At 36.1% G+C, this 17,258-nt stretch overlaps 2 protein-coding genes across 2 annotated transcripts; one reads left to right on the top strand and one right to left on the bottom strand.

Moving 5' to 3' along the window:
• The first annotated feature begins 349 nt into the window (after nt 1-349).
• LOC136231127 (uncharacterized) lies at nt 350-1,770 on the top strand. The gene has a single exon (XM_066020412.1). It carries the CDS (start codon nt 483-485, stop codon nt 1,596-1,598), a length of 1,116 nt encoding a protein of 371 aa, XP_065876484.1. The 5' UTR covers nt 350-482; the 3' UTR covers nt 1,599-1,770.
• Nucleotides 1,771-12,312: 10,542 nt separating this feature from the next.
• LOC136228735 (low affinity sulfate transporter 3-like) lies at nt 12,313-16,126 on the bottom strand. Its single transcript, XM_066017199.1, has 12 exons — nt 15,348-16,126; nt 15,185-15,233; nt 14,888-15,095; nt 14,486-14,660; nt 14,344-14,409; nt 14,015-14,245; nt 13,804-13,930; nt 13,437-13,723; nt 13,173-13,369; nt 13,002-13,087; nt 12,697-12,773; nt 12,313-12,618 (listed from the first exon to the last, which is right to left on the bottom strand). Exons 1-12 carry the CDS (start codon nt 15,729-15,731, stop codon nt 12,478-12,480), a joined length of 2,028 nt encoding a protein of 675 aa, XP_065873271.1. The 5' UTR covers nt 15,732-16,126; the 3' UTR covers nt 12,313-12,477.
• Between the last annotated feature and the right edge of the window lie 1,132 nt (nt 16,127-17,258).

Below are 17,258 nucleotides of genomic sequence, written 5' to 3'. Positions count from 1 at the left end.
TGGATTTTATTTGATTTCATTATAGGCGCCCTAATGGTACAGAATACTGCTAGTGTTCTATACCATTACGGTACCACATGCACTGTAATGATACAAATGTTTAATCATGGTTAAAAATCAGTACATTTAAAAAAAATATTTTTCAATCTAACCTATGAGGATAGTTTTAACCTTTTTACTTTCGATAAAGTTAGGATATAAAAAAAAATTATATATCATGTTAACTTTACTTAAAGATTGGTTTCAAAAAAAAAAAAAAAAAAAACTTTACTAAACATTGATTTGGGCTAATTTTTAAATTTTATCCTTTATTCGATTTTCATCATTTTAGTAAGTTAAAAATTCAATGAATATGGGGTAATTTATCCTGGTGAGAGATGACACTGCTTATCACAGTGACGCGGACAACTGAAACTATCTCATTCTAGATCTCCCATCCCACCAATCTCCGGCAGCCGCACATTATCCTTCCACCACCGTCAATGGAACCGGAATCAACCGATCCTCAACTAGAGACCGTCTCACTCTCCGCCGATCCGTTATCCAACAAATTCGGCTCTCTCAATGACCTAGCCCACGAGCTCGCTTCTCTCCAGGATCTTGCCAACCGCGGCGGCTGGCGTTCAATTCTCGACAAGGTCGCTCAAGCCCGCTCCCTTTCTCAACTTTCCACTCCTCACGACCACCTTACCTACCTGGCCTACAACGTCCTTGCTTTAACCAAGCTACGCCGTTACAAAGACGCTCTCGCCGAGCTCGATACAGTCTACGATTTCGATAGCCACCACTACTTGTACGAAACGTATCCGAAAATCTATCCCAACCGGTCCGGTTCTATGGTCCCCTTCTCTCTAAGGTGGCTCCACGCGTTGATCCCCTTCAAATTAGGTAACCGCCAGGAAGGATTAGATCGCTTTTATTTGTTGCTCGATTTTGTACGTGGTAAACTAAAGGAAAAACAATCTTATGATGTTTCGATCAAAATTTGGAAAAAGAGAGAGGTTTTTGTTATGAATAATATGATTACTGAGCATTTGAAGAATAAAGAATATAGTATTTGCTTGGATTTGATAAAAGATTTAGTTTCTTGTGGTAATCTGGATCCTGTTTTATTGTCAAAATTGGGATTTATACAAATGCAGATTGGGGATTTAGAAGGGGCAAAGGGATCATTTGATCTGGTGGAGAGGTTGTTGAAGGAGTTAAAAGCTGGAGATAGTGATCAATTACTGAATGAAGTTGAGTTTAGGAATCTGGTAAATAGGAACAAGGCAATGGTGTATTTGGTCGGGAAGGATTACGTTTCGGCAGTGAGGGAGTATGAAGAGTGCATTGAGAGAGATCCTATGGATGCTGTGGCCATAAATAATAAAGCACTTTGCTTGATGTACTTGAGGGATTTGTCTGATTCAATTAAGGTGTTGGAGAATTCACTTGAGAGAGTTCCTACTGTTGCATTGAATGAGACACTTGTTGTTAACTTGTGCAGTATGTATGAGTTGGCTTATGTTAATCACTCTGATATTAAGCGGACCCTTAGTAGCTGGATTTCTCGGGTTGCTCCTGATGATTTTGATTCTTCTTGTACCAGGATTTGAGGTACTCTTTCTCTGTATCACGCACCTCACACTTGCATATTTTGATGTTTTTGGTTCAATGTGATAGCTACTTTTTAGCATTAATTAATGTAAATTGATATTCTTATGCATCCCATATGTATACAGATTACTTTAAATGAATCTTCCATTGCCTTATTTGGTTTTCATCAAATTCTGTAAATTTGATGTTTATAAATAGAGCCCTGCTTGTGAGTGCAATAGAAAAATGCTGCCATGGATGGAGGTTGAGAAGGTTTAATGATGGAAGAGAAGCTAAGGGGAAGGGAAGGGAAGGGAGGTGGAGTAAAATACTTAACCTTCAAAATCCCACCAAATTTGTGGGACTAAAAATCGGAACCTTTGAAATCCTTCCCCTCCTAATAACCTTCTAACCAAACATAATTACATAATTAACCTCCTAATAACCTTCCTACTCAAGTACGGTTACATTATTAATCTTCCACTATTTAACCTTCAAAAACCTCCATCCGAGCAGACCCTTGCTCGGAAGTATCTATACTATGATGCAATTGAATTGCGATGTTAGGATACAAGTGTTCAATTTTCGGTTCCAAATCCACTAAATTAGATATTTTGTTTCCATTGGCCATGACTCGTGAGTAGGAGACCAAATTTATGCTTTTGCTTATGTTGTTTCAGGGCGAAAGACCTACTAGTCATCAAAGCTTACCTTAATTGTCAACTGCAAAATTTTTGTTTGCATATTTTTATTTTATAGTTTTCTTAAGTTTTCTTTTTTAGTTTTTGCAGCACAAATTGTTAATAGGGCTATGTTGCATGGAAACTCTTCTTCATTAGGGTTTCCGCGTTTCGTGTCCGTTTCTATTACCATTTCCTTGCTAATTTTCTTAGAAATATCGTTTCCCGTATCTGTTTCCGTCCAACATAGGAGTATGCCAGTGAATTTAAAGCTTCAAAACCCAAATGGGAGCACTGTTAGTATACATTTATGAAGAAAAGAGAAGAGATTCACTTGAATTACATGACTAATAGCAGCTTGCTCAAACCTTCAAACACAAATACCAATCTTCTCAAAGTGGATGCCATCTTAAGGCTAACCTTATTCTCAAGAAACTGTGACACTTATTCTCGAAGTGTAACCCTTTTGATTACACTATTCTTATATTTGCTACTAACCGTCGCACTAAATTGGATCAAATTTCATGACTTAAAAAGCTTCAAGGACCTGGCCAGCTTATGCTCCAAGTTCCCTATACATGGCTAGGTGGGAGAAATAGAGTCACGAGCAAAAACACATTAATAACATAAAGTTTTTGCTTAAGTTAGACCTATGTATGTCAGCTACAGAAGCTGCTTTCATTTGTCCGATATGTAACATGGATGGGAAAGATTAGGAAAAAGCCACTGGTCTAGCAGCCCGGTTCCGTTATCATCACAATCTAGCTCTGTGACTCTATTCACCCCACCTAGCTATGTATAGGGAACTTGGAGCATAAGCTGTCCAGGTCTTTGAAGTTTTTCAAGTCCTGAAATTAGATCCAATTTAGTGTCACAGGTAGTAGCAAATATAATACTATTGTAATCAAAAGGCTTACACTTACAGGGCGTTTGGTATTCTATTGGGATAGAAATAAGGATAAAGGTTGGGATAGAGACAAGGATAAATGGTTGGGATAAGGATAAAAATATAATTCAAGAATTATTATTCAATGTTTGGTATGTGGGATAGGGATAGGGATAAAATAATACATTTTACTATTTTAACCTTATTTAAACTACATAACATTAATTTGAGGGATAAGATGGACTTTTCCATCCTATTAAAATCGCAGGAGCTTATCACACCTCCTTATACCACCCCCTCCTGGGTATAGGATTTGAGAGATAAGAGACTTATCCCTCATCTGTCTCACTCTTCTATCTCACAAACAAACACGAGATAACCTATCTCGTGTTTTTTATCCATATCCCACCTCCTATATCCCTTCTAACAAACACCCAGTTAGAGAATAAGTATCATATTTCCTCAAGAACCAGGTTAGCCTTAAGATGACATCCACTCTGCGAAGATTGGTATTTGTGTTTGAAGCTTGAGTAAGCTGCTATGAGTCATGTAATGCAAGTAAATTACTCTTCTTCTCTTTTCTTCATAAATGTATAATAGCCCTGCTTCCATTTGGGTTTTGAAGCTTTAAATTAAATTAGAGATCCTGCTATTGATTTTGGCTATGTATGACAATTTATTCTTGGCAATTCCCTAGTCACTTTCATCGTCTGCTTTACGTATTTTTGCCCCATGAAAGTGAATGATTTTAAACTTGCGTAATTATCATTGCCAAAAATTTGTTACCAATACTGATTTTATAATTGTGCATACACTTTTGTTGAATGAGAAGTAGGTGATTTTTGGTTGAAACACAAAAAACACGTGCTTTACATTTTTAGTAAAAAAAGAAAGAATTTAACTATAATCATTTACAATGTTACAAGTGAAACAATACACCATGCTAGCAAAGATCATTAATTCATAGTATTACAACTGCACCTTCCTCTATCGTCAAGTTGCTGAACATCCGTTTAAAAAAAGAAAGAAAGAAAAAGTCGAAAAATTGAAGCTAGTAGTAGTGTGAACCGGTCAAATATGGGATCACAAAGCTCTCAAAAAGGCTTTGAGTTGTTTGCAATGAGATGGGACATAAAAGTTATCCCCCGTATTGGATCGGAGTAGATAGACACCATTGGCATATCCGTCTTGTTCCCAACCTTGAGGAGGGATGAAGGAGTGCAAAGAGATAAGAGAGTTCACCAATGGCAAGAAAGAAAGAGGAAAACGAAAGCGTCATACAATATAAGCAGTAGGCTAAGTCAAACTTCAAACTGGCTTAAGTAAAGATTGTGGTGGGTATATGGTGAGTAAATAATACTCAGATATGATTTCAACACAGAAGAATTACAGATAGAAGAGAATAGGGTTTAAAAGTTCTTTATTCCATCATAATGATTGCAAAACAAAATACCCAGCTATAAAGGACAGTGTACATAAGCAAAGGTTGGTGCATGTAGACTGTTTCACTAAGGTCTCCATGGAGGAAGGCATTTTTGACATCCAATTGGTGAAGGTTCCAATTTTTGGACAGAGCAATGCTAAGAACAGCTCGGGTGGTTGCCGGCTTCACCACAGGGCTAAATGTTTCACCACAGTCAATTCCAGCCAATTGTCCAGACCCATTTCCCACTAGCCGTGCTTTATACCATTCAAAGGAGCCGTTAGACTTGGTCTTGTGCCTAAAAATCCACCAACTACGAATAACGTTAGCATTTTTTGGACGGGATACTAGTACTCACTTCTTATTTTCAATAAGAGCCTCAAACTCATCAGTCATGACTTGTATCCAATTTGGATCAGTTAATGCAAGGGTTGGTGTTTTGGGATGGGGGAGATGACCGGTGATGTGGAGGCTGAGAGGTTGAGCATACGGCGGGGTTTGTGTATCCCGTGTTGTGCTCGTGTAGCCATAGGATGGGTGCTGTTATTTGTGGACTCGACAGCAGTGGCTGTTCGAGGGGCAGAGGGGGAGGGGTGTCTGGTTGTGGAAGGTGATTGGGAGGGTTGGGTGGACGACGCAGGGGAGGATATAGATCGTGGTGTATGGGAAGATGGCGGGGGCCTGTCGGACGACGCAAAAGACGCAGGGGAGGACATGGGGAAGGACGACATCGAGGATGATTTAGGGACAGACGGTGGAGACGCGGGAGAAGACGCGGATAGGGGAGACGCAGGGGGACGACGGCGTGAGATTTGTAGGAAACACTAGACAGGGAGACGCAGGACTGGACAGGGACGACGAGAAGGAAGGGGACACAGGAATTTGGACAGTGGGAGATATCGGAAGCAGGCCGTCGACCGCTAGAGGAGGTTCAGAACGAGTTCCGTTATTTGCCGGGTGTGGTGTAAAAGGAAATTCTGATTCGTTAAATATGACATGACGGGATATGATGATTTTATTTTTGGATGGATAAAAACATTTGTATCCTCGGTGATTAGTCGGATTGTCACGACCCAAACCAGGCCATGATCGGCGCATAAATTAAATTAACTTTAATCTATGCTAGCCTTAATTCTGAACTAATAGAAAATTCCAAAATTAACTAACAGAATATCAATTCGTTGAAATTATATCATAAAACCCTAAAGGAACCTAACTATTCAAGTCGAATCTCAATAATCAAAAGTCTCCAAAGATAATATAAAGCTAAATTATTAAGCAATCTCCTTCAACATCAATCCAAGGGTTACCTCACGAACAAAGACCTTAATCTGAAAAAAAAAGATTCAACGTGGTATGAGATTTTCGTCTATATGAGCGAAAACCTCAGTGAGTAGTAGTTATAGCACACAACAGAAAAGGAACAGGCAGGCATGCTGATACTTTTAAATCATGACCATTATAGTTCAAAATATAGTATTTCAAAATCAGTTAAACTAAAGGGTCAATATAAGATGATCAATTCAAATACTAGGAATCAATTGTCAAACATAATAGTGAAGCCTTTCAAAATATTTCAAAGATTGGAATAATCAGAAAATAAGGCAAAAGCTTTAAAACACATGGTATAGTGTAACCGAGTGGTGATACTGCACACCACCAAGGCCAGATAAATGGTAAGCGCGCTACCAATAACAGATACAGATAACAGATGATTGCTTTCACTGATCTTATGCATGATTCTAATGTTGACACAACTGACGATAAAACTGACAACTTACATCATGACTCGAAGACAAATGCAAAGTCCTAATATTATGAAGATCGGTGAGAGACCAGATAATAGATACAGATATACTGAGCACTTGTACCCGTTTGAAAACATATAGTATACACATATAAATCAGAAAATCATACCTGATTGAACAAATTATCAGATTTCTAAAATAAAAGTAATAACTGCGATAAATCGCGTATCATAAATGTGAAATCCTATCAAATCGAACTTTAATAACTTCATTGTAACTGATAATAAAACAAATCAATATAAGGGCATGTTCCCAGAATATACGCTCTAATACTAAGGATAATTAGTAAACATAAAGTTCAAGATATACGTTTTATGAAAGAAAATATACAGTCAAATGCTAATTTTTGATAAACAGTTTTCGGTCTGGTATTTCAATCAAATAGGGTCATGTACTATAATTACCAGTCACCTGGAATTTAGACAGAAGCTAGAACAGAAAAGCTCGTCTCTTAATCAACTGAAGGAATATCAGAATTTCCTATCGGGTTCAATGAAAAAAAAGAATGAATTAACTAAGCTTAATCATGTCTAAACTAATGGAGACAATTAACATATTAGGGAAGAAGTAATTAAACCCTCACTAATTTCTTTTAAATCATAAGACTAATTTTAAATACTGCTACATTAGAACCAAAATTTGGAAGACAATTCCATAAAGGAAAAATAAAAATCATTACTCAATCTCTCATTTAGAATATATATAATAGATATATATATATATATACACACAATTGAGAAAGGTTTTGAATAATAAAACTCCATTACAGCAACCACCAAAATAAAAATGGGATAGGACAAAATTGAACCATTAAACTTTAATTCAAAATAAAATTGATGTCTCGGGATAAGACCAAGGCACAAGCACTTTAAGGAAGACTCAAATATGGATTTTTTAAAATAAAATAACATTATATGAATTAATGTTGCAGCAAAAGCCCAAACTTGGTGCGCAAACGGACGATCTACAAGTTGATTAAAAATAGAAAAGTATGGGTACAAGGGTTGATTAGATATAAAAATCAAAATATACAAAGAATCAGCAACTTACTTTTTCAATTCCAAAAGCCACCGATCAAGCTTTTGCAGGAGCAATATTATGAAAGTTTTAAAATTTGGAACAACACGAAGGAGGCAGCTGCAGTTTCTTTTTTGTTTTGAGATACAAGGTTAAAACTGTTTTAAGTGACTAAGGGTATAATTGGCAAATGTAATTAGGTTGTAACAAAAAAAAACCTACTTAATACAAATAAAGTTATTTATTAAAAAGCAAACTAACCAAAAATTATATCTATATATTTATACTATGCCCAAAATTAAGGTTATTACACGGATAACCAAGGAACACGCATGGGTAGGAACGAAGCTCTAGCTTATGACGGGACGAAGACAGGATAAGTGGAAAACACAAACAACCGAAAATGTGAAGATGTGAATAAGAGGGGTCTATTTGGTATAAAATTTGAGTGGGAGATTGATAACCCAAAATTTTATGAGGGTAAATGTTCAGAAGATATGTAGCTAGTTCAAGTGCATTATTGCCAAAATTGGAACGGAATGAATGCATAGTTCATGACAGTTCTAATGATATTATTAATAGTTCGAATAGTTCGTTCGGATTTTCTATTTTGAGGAGATGTGTATGGACATGAATAATGAAATTGCATCTCATTAGTATGATAGAATTGACGAAAAGAATTGTTATTGAATTCACCCCATTGTTACATTGAAAAACTTTAATATCCCTTTCAAATTGAGTTCGAACAAACGAACGGAAAGTAAGAAACACATAATACACTTGGGATTTTTGGGCTAAGGGAAACGTCCATAAAAAATTTGTGTAATTATCAAGAAATAAGACGTAGTAACGGTGACCACTTGAACTTAAAGTAGGAGATGTCCATATATCGCTATGAATTAAGTCAAATGGCATACAAACATAATTATAAGAGGACTGAAATGGTAATTTTATATATTTTCCATTTACATAGGAAGAGCAAACAGAAACATTCTTATTCCTATTACAAGAAATCAAATTTTTATTCAGCAGGGTATTCAAGATGACAGGCCCTCGATGTCCTAAACGATTATGTCAAACATCAGAAGAAAGTGCAGTGAAAACGGAAGGAGAAGGAGGTGAGGTGGATGAACTGGATATAACTGGATAGAGGTCCCTTATACTGTTACATCTCATGATATGTGTTCCCGTCTGTAAATCCTTCACAGAAAAACCCAATGGATCAAATTCGACAGAAACTTGGTTATCCCTAGTAAATTTACGGACAGAAATAAGATTTTTAATAAGTTGAGGAGCATGCAAGATATTGGTTAATTTTAAGGGGCGATGTTTGGTGGCTAAAGATACATTACCAGATCCGCAAACATGCATACAATGACCATTATCGACAATTATTTTGCCATTGAGGCTCGAATTAAAATAAGAAGTGAGTGTATCTTTGTGAGCTGTCATGTGATATGTCACTCCTGTGTCCATGTGCCATTGATCAGGAGGTGGTGTAATTGACATGGTGTGCATTGCTTCGGCAATATCAGTCGGCACATACGACGGGGATGCCATTTGGAGGTGTGCTTGCGGTATTGGAGGGCGAGGTCGGAGAATCCCAGAATGGGGAGGCTGCCGGCCTGATGTCGGATAGGGGCATGGAGGAGTTGCCTATTGTTGCTGATGTACCCAAGGATAGGTGTAAGCCCATGGTGGTAAAAGAGCAGGGCGGTAGTTAGAGTGCTGCAACGGGCGGTAGTGATGGCGGCCTCCTCTGCCGCGAGTCGGACGACCACCGTATCGACTGCCGCGATAGGGTGGGGGAGCGCGATTATGCGCATACAGTGCCGGAGGGAAGTGGGTAGGCTGCGCGGCGGAGTCAGTGGAGGAGGCGGCTAGGGCCGCAATGTCTGGTGGTGGGATATTTTTGCGGGAACGGGATGTCTCTTCAAGTATTAGCATTGACCGGGCTTTTTGAAAGGGAGGAAGAGGATCCCCATGGTGGATCTGAGTTCTAGTTGTATCATAGGCATCTGTTAAACCAGATATGAGTTGGAGAACAATCTGGTCATTAGTGATAGGGCAATCTACGTTTGATAGCTGATCAGATAGGGATTTAAGGTGCTGACAGTAGGAAGAGATATCAGAAAAATCATCAAGTTTGGTTTTGGAGAATTCTTGCTGAAAGAAGAGAGCACGATAGTGCTTATTGTCTGAAAATATGTCCTGTAGGCGGTTCCAGGCTGTGGCTGCGGTAGAGTCTGCTTCAATAACAGTGTGAAGCAGATCAATTAAAATGGTGCTTTAAATCCATTGAAGGACCACAACATCAACACGTGACTAGAGTTCAGGGTTTGTGGTTTGGAGAGAGTTGGCGGAAGGATTGGTGGGTGATGGAGGAATGATATGATCAAGAACTTGGAAGGCTTTGGCATGGAGTTTGAACAAGGCGGCCCAGGTTGGATAGTGACCTTTTTCAATATCCAGGGTGATTTTGATAAAGGTAGAAATATTGGAGACTGTTAGGGAGGGAAGGTTGGCTTGATGTGTTTCGGCATGAGAATTTTCGGTGTTAGAATTTCCGGTGTTAGGGGTGTTCGTGTTGGAGTTGGCCGAGGTATTGGTCATGGTGGTGGCTGAATGGTGTCTGCGGCGTTTAGGGTTGCGGTTGTGGGTTTAGGTTTTCGACTGTCGGTGGCGGTGAGGGAGGTAGCAAGAGAGAGAGAGAGAAATGTAGACTAGGTTTTGGTCTCTGATACCATGTAACAATATGAATTCTCAGTGATTGTTATGGATTGTAATTTAATATATATACAGAATACAATTCACTCTATAATGAACGACTAATCCCTATATTCTAAGCTAGAATCAGGGAAACTAACTGTGTCAAAGATATAGATAAATAACAAAATAATATATACTCTAATATTAGTGACTTTGCTCTTAAGAGTTTTCTATCCCACATGGGAAACTTACCAATGTTTGAAAGAGTATATAAAGAGTTGGGCCTCATAAGCCTTTAAATTGTGTTTAGTGAGTTTTGGCAAAATATACCATACGCGTGCTCGCGACGCCCACAAGCTGAACATTATATATACATTTAGTTTCAGCTTTGTGATACACAATTTTTTAATCTTTTCTCTTCACAATCTTTTTGGACAATTAAACACTCTTGTTGTTCCATTTCTGTTTCTAATTTCGATTGTTTTTTTCTGTAACCCTAATCTTTTCTAACAATAGAAACTGTGATTTCAATTCACAGTTATTGTCATGTTTACGTGCCAATATTCGTGTCGCATCCTGGCTTGAATGCGCTTGAATGTGACAAGGTATAATGTAAGTTTGTGAATTGTGTCGCATTAGGGTTGAATGCGCTCAGATACGACAATGTTTAAGTATAAACCTTGTCGCATTTGGGATTGAATCCGCTCGGATGCGATAAGGTTTATTATAAACCTTGTCACATTTGGGGTTGAATGTGTTCGGAATGCGACAAGTTTCACTACAAGAAAAACAGAAGTTAATGACTGATTTTAAAGACTAAGTGTGAATCAGTCATTAATTAATGACTAAAATTGGTCATTAACAATAATATTAGTTAGTAACGCTATCAAAAGTGTTTTACTACTGTCTGAGGAAGCAAAAAAGAGCAAAAAAGAGCAAAATGATGTCCAATTATAAATATCATGAGATGATTAATTCGGATGCACAAATAATTGTCCGATTTAATTTGGATTATGAGACGGTGATAAAAAAAACACTTGAGTGATAACCGGATAGAACTTTGTCCCAATTTAATTGAGTTGCTTGGATAACACTAAATTCATATATATGTATATGGTATAACTTATTGAACTAGTTGATTTTTAAAGTTTAACAACCTACGCAATCTTGTACATAAATACCCACTAATTAAACTCAAAGCATTTATAATACAAATTCATCTCATCATGTATTAAAATTAAATAAGCAAATAACGTTTCTAGAAGTTAAACCTTTGATGATCACTTACCCTAAAAAGGATTTGATAGAACCAATTGCACTAGAAATTTAAACTGATACAGTAGTAGTAGGATACACTTTCCCTTATAAATTTCTTGAATTTTAAGTTGTTGATTTTCAATGATTAGTAAACTTAATAAACTCAGTCACTCAATTAAAGAAAAAAAAATGGGTCTCATAGCAAAGTTATTTTGAAAGCAGACTCATCCATACTATCCTGAGCTTTTGAACATCATATCTTAAGACATTTTGTCACTTGGATTGGAAATTGCTTAAGTATAGCAAAGTTTTTATTTTTCGTTTTTGTTTTGTTTTGTTTTTTTTTTTTTTGTGGGTTTCGATTATGGTGTGTGGCTTGATAGCCTTACACTTGTATTGTTTGAAAATGTTGCTTCTGATGCTTAACGAAGGGTTTGACTTAGAATATAATGCAAAATGGCAAGTGAAAAAGCATGGGTTTAGATACAATGAATGTAGACATGATTTTGGAATAACATATACTATCTATCACTACTTACTTTACTAAATCTAAAAGGGTATGATTAATTACGAGTGCCACTACATGTTATAAAAGAGATGATTATTATTATATCCACATCCACTACTTAACTCATTCAGATTCAATGAATCTAGACTACTTAACTTATTTTCAGAATAACCACCACTTCCACTAGGCCCTTCCATCACTAGTGCCCTGTCAAATTAGGTATATCATTCAAAACTCACACATTACCAATACTGGATATAATATACTCTGTTTCATAATACATGTCGTTTTAGAAGTTACATAGAAAATAGATATTAGAAAAAAGACATCGTTATTCTTTACTTATTGATTCTACTATTTATTTATTTATTTTATAATAAGTCTATTATTTTAATTAATTTTCATAAACCCACGTAAAAAAGTTAACTTAGCGTGTACTAATCGTATAAAATAACATTTATAATAAAATAGGAAAGAGTCTAGAAATAAAAAAGTCTCTAGAAATAAGAGATGAAAAGCACATTATGATTAATTTGATTACATGTCCCATTTATTCACTTATACACAATAATTAGGGGACAATAATGCTGAAAAAGACGACATTAATTTTGTTAAATGACATATAATTTGGGATTGAGACATTCATCCACTGCTTCTCCAATTGTTAAGAATATCCTTCCTCCAATTTTGCTCACAAAGTTGGCTACTTTTAGTTTCTGAATCACTTGCAACCTTGGGTTCGCTATGGCTAGCTGATAGATTTAACCAAAATTCATATTTAATTGAAAATAATAACCAATATATATATATAAAGATAAAAAATATATAACCTTAATTGAATTTGAGACAAGATTCTTATGAAGTTCTTCAAGAGAGTCGATTCCAGCTATGTCGATATTCGACAAATCTGCAGTATGAAATAATATCATTATATGGTGAAACTCTTAACCTAGTGGTTGAGAGCTTATCTATGACTAGAGAGGTTATGGGTTCGAATCACATTAGGATGTGATGAGTATTTTTCTTTCTTTTTAATGTAAATGCATTGTTCCGTAATTTAAAAAAAAAAAATACCATTATGACATTACAAGAAATTATTTGATTATTTGAATTAATTATAGAGTGCAGAACTTACTGGACATGTCAAGAATGACAAATTGAACCGTCATTTGAGCATTCTCCTTGCTGTTTTCTGCCTTTTCAGTCGCCAATTTCATAATCCTTTGAACGTAAAAGATTTATAAGTTTAAGACATGCATCAACATATAGTTGTAAAAAAAATAAAGGAAAGAAGAAGAGTATTTACTTTTGTCTGACGAAGTTGGCATTGGCAAAACAAAGGTAGCCAGACTTAATACTGACTACAAGTACAGGAGGAGGAGTCTTAATGGCTACAGGATATTGTTCAACATTAGCATATTCATGAGTCCCAGGAATTCTTCCAAGAATTTCTATGCCTGGTCTAATTGATACTATGATTATCTTCACAAATGATATCATTACCTGCAAACTTCTTAATATTACTTTTACCATTTTCTAGGTCAATGTAACAATGGTTGATTAAAATTACCGCAGCTAGTAGGCCGATTTCTACTGAGGCGAATAAGACTCCGAAAAAAGCTCCAATGCAAGTAACAAAATCTAACTTATCAACCTTCCAAATATGGCAGACTTTATTAAGATCAATAAGTCCAGGCAAAGCTGAAAGAATAATGGAGGCCAGGATAGCCGTTGGAGTGAAATATAATAGCCTCGTAAATAGTTGCAAACATATCATCACTGTAATCGCCATCACAACATTCGATATCGCTGTTTCACATCCAGCACTGAAATTCACCGCACTTCGCGAGAACGAACCTATATATACACCTTTCATTATTCATATATTCATTTCAAACTGCTATTTTAGAGAAGAGTTATGCTAAATTCAATCTCACCAGTTGCTACATAACATGAAGAAAAAGATCCGAAAATGTTCATGAATCCCATGGCCATCATTTCTTTGTTTCCGTTTAGATGGTATCCTTTTATTGACGCAAATGACCTCCCTACTGCTATTGCTTCCTGTTACATTAACCACCAATAAAAGAATTAACTTCAACAAGGAAAAGAGGCTCTAATACCATGTCAAGAAATAGAAAAACTCACAGTTAGTGCAACAACAGCAACTACAAGTCCAATTTTAGTTAATTCTCCAATATGTGGGTCGTTGAATTGTAAGTGATGGAGTGAGCTTGGGTTCAATCCTTGTTTGATATGTTTTATGATCTTTACTCCATGTTTATCAGCTCTTGTCAGGTACACTATCACTGTTGAAACAATAACAGAGAACAGAGGTGCCATTGCCGGCAACCAGAACAGTTTCCGGTTCCTTTTACCCTTCAGTGTAAAAAAAGAAAAAGTTGATAATACTAAAACCACATCTAAAGATTAAAAGGGGTTAATTTGTTGAGTTTCTATTCTGTGATAGCACTTACAAGGTATCTCATTGTAAGAATGAAAGTGAGGAATGAGCAACCGAGCATAAAGTTGTACGGATTCCACTGAAACCAATAAAGAAATGATTAACAAATCAAAAGACAATATTCCACATACGGGCAGATTAAATGAAATATTTACAGAATGATGAACTGAGATCCAAGTAGCTTTGAGGACGGAGATAACATCAGTCTTGTTAGTGAAATGAGTAATTCCAAACAGTCCTTTGAGTTGCTGAAGTCCAATAACAATGGCTGCTCCTCCCATGAATCCAACTATTGCAGCATGGGATAAAAAATCCACAAGGAAACCCAACCTGTCAAATTCAAATGAAGGGATAAGAAAAGTCAAAGGAAACATCACAGATACTCTAAATTTTACTATAGTCCTATTCTAACCAATCAAAATAGTGCACTTGCCATGATTCTTTTAATAAAGAAGTGTATACATAATACATGTTATATTGTTCCAAGAGTATTCTAAAATTTTGACTGAATATGTAACTAAAAAACATTGAACTCCAAATGACTATATTCACCTCACCTGAGTAGTCCAAAAGCAGTTTGAAACATTCCGGCAAGAAAGGTTGTGGTAAGAACAAGATTTCTGTAAGCAATTGGATTGGCCTCAGGATCTTGTATTTTCTGTATCATTGACGATAAAAGCAGTGAAATCACAGCAACCGGTCCGATAGCAATCTCCCTTGATGTTCCCATAACAGCATAAATAAGAGGCGGGATTACACTTGTATCTGATACAATAAATTAATTACACAATTTCACATAATTTGTAACAAAAAATCAAACACAAAACATGAGCAGAAAAGATTATTAATCGTACAAAGTCCATATTCAGGATCAAGCTTTGCCAAAGTTGCATATCCAATACCCTACACCAAATTCAGATTCAACTAATTAATCAGATAATTATGGAAACAGAAACAGACACGGAACCTGCAAACACTAGTAAAAAGGAGTTTCTGTGTTATATATATGTGTATAACCTGAGGAATGCTGAGGCTAGCAAGAGTTAAACCGGCCAAAAGATCACTCTTGAATGTGGTGAGTTTGTATTTTCTTAACCAAGAAAAAATAGGAAACATTGCCACAAGAAAAGAAACAAAAGGCTTGAAGCCATTTTGATTCTTGAAGTTGCAACCAAGAGGAAATAAGTTTTTCTTCATGGAAAAGAAGAGCTCGCGCCATAGAGCGGGCGGTTCAGGAGCATTGAGAACCCACTGAGCCCTTTGAGCAGGACCAATGTTTTCAAGGTCAAGCAAGTCCTGAGCAGAGGGTTCAATGGGAAAATTAGAAGCCATTGGTAAATTGAAGTGTTTGGGAGAACTTGAGCAGTTATCCTGCTGCTGCTGCTTGTATCTGTCTATCATTTTCTCAACAAAACAGAGAACATTCAGCTAAAGGATCGATGGTCCCGAAATTGAATTAGCGAATGGTTTGATGCGAAACAGCATTGACCTGTCTTTCACTTTATATATACAGAAGAAAGCAATTTTGATGGTGCGGAATTTTTTGAAGAAAAATATACATATATTTAAAAACTAACGCACTAACTGAGAAATTAGTTTCATAGTTTTAGTTAGCATAGATACTTGTTGGAATTTTATTAATTTATTTTTGGGATGAAATTGTCGGGAAAGTTAGGGTAGTAAATAATTTTTTATTAAGAATTATTGTAGATTCGTTTCTTTATTGTGAGCAACAATGAACATGTGATTCTTGCTACCCTCAGCATTCCTCTAGTGATCAATAAAGAAACGAGTTTTATTGAAGCAACAAACTCAAACATAGCATAAAGATTTTGATTGTTGATGATGAGATACTGAGAAAGAGTTAACACGAAGAAAAAAAGAGAGTCTTCTAGGATGAAGAGTTTGGAAGAAGAGAAAAGATAAACACTCGAGTACAAAGTCTCAAACTTATAAATGTTATGTTGGCTAAACCTTTCGCTTGCCCAGAGATATTTTTGTCTTTGGCGCTCTTGAGGGAATTTTAGATTTCGGCATCTTTGATATATTTTAGAAGCAGTTCACTATTTCATAATACACTCTATCACATTTCATCTTTTGCTCAATGAATCACCATCATACATCATAAGGGAATATAATCAATGATTGTGATTGAGACACTTGTTTTGTCATTGATTACTTAACCTTGACATTTCTTGCTTAACACACTTAGTATCAATATGGATGGCACCTGGTAGGGTATCTGCGGGTAGTGCAAATCCCAAACCCTTACCCGTTTATTTTTTAATTACCCGTACCCTTCCCATTACCCTAATGGGTATATGTTTTGCATCCCATACCTGTCCAATTTAATTCACGGGTACCCGCGGGTACCCTTACCCGTTAAGAATCAATAAATAAACAAAAAATATTAAAAATTTAACCAAGTTTAAATTTAATAACCACCCATCTAAAAATTGAACAAATTAAACCTTAATCAATAAAAATAAAGTAGTTTAGTGGTATCACTTAATAGTTGAAGAACAAAAGGTTGGTGTTCAAATCCCACATCTTATATCTAAAATACAATAATATTTTTTAATAAATAAAAAAGTTAAGACAGGTAACGGGTACCGGGTACCCTAGGGGGTCTTCTCATACCCGTCCCATTACCCTAATGGGTAATGGTTTTGATCACATACCCGTCTCATACCCTTTTATAAGGGTATGGGTAGTTCCATTAGGATCGGGTAGTACCGGGTACCCGTGGGTAGAGTACCCGTTGCCATCTCTAAGCATCAATATATAATGTAATAGTTAGAATTATAATTTTAATGAGAGCATTCAGAATTTAATTTTTCACTTCATTCACTTTCATAAATTTCCGTTCCATTTTCAACTATTATACATTGGCAATATGCATATTCCAATTTTCAATTATTACTTATC

Source organism: Euphorbia lathyris, chromosome 5 (genome assembly GCF_963576675.1).
Source record: "Euphorbia lathyris chromosome 5, ddEupLath1.1, whole genome shotgun sequence".
Classification (NCBI taxonomy): domain Eukaryota; kingdom Viridiplantae; phylum Streptophyta; class Magnoliopsida; order Malpighiales; family Euphorbiaceae; genus Euphorbia; species Euphorbia lathyris.
The sequence above is the reverse complement of the archived record's forward strand: the minus strand, read 5'-3'. Positions and strand labels throughout refer to the sequence as shown.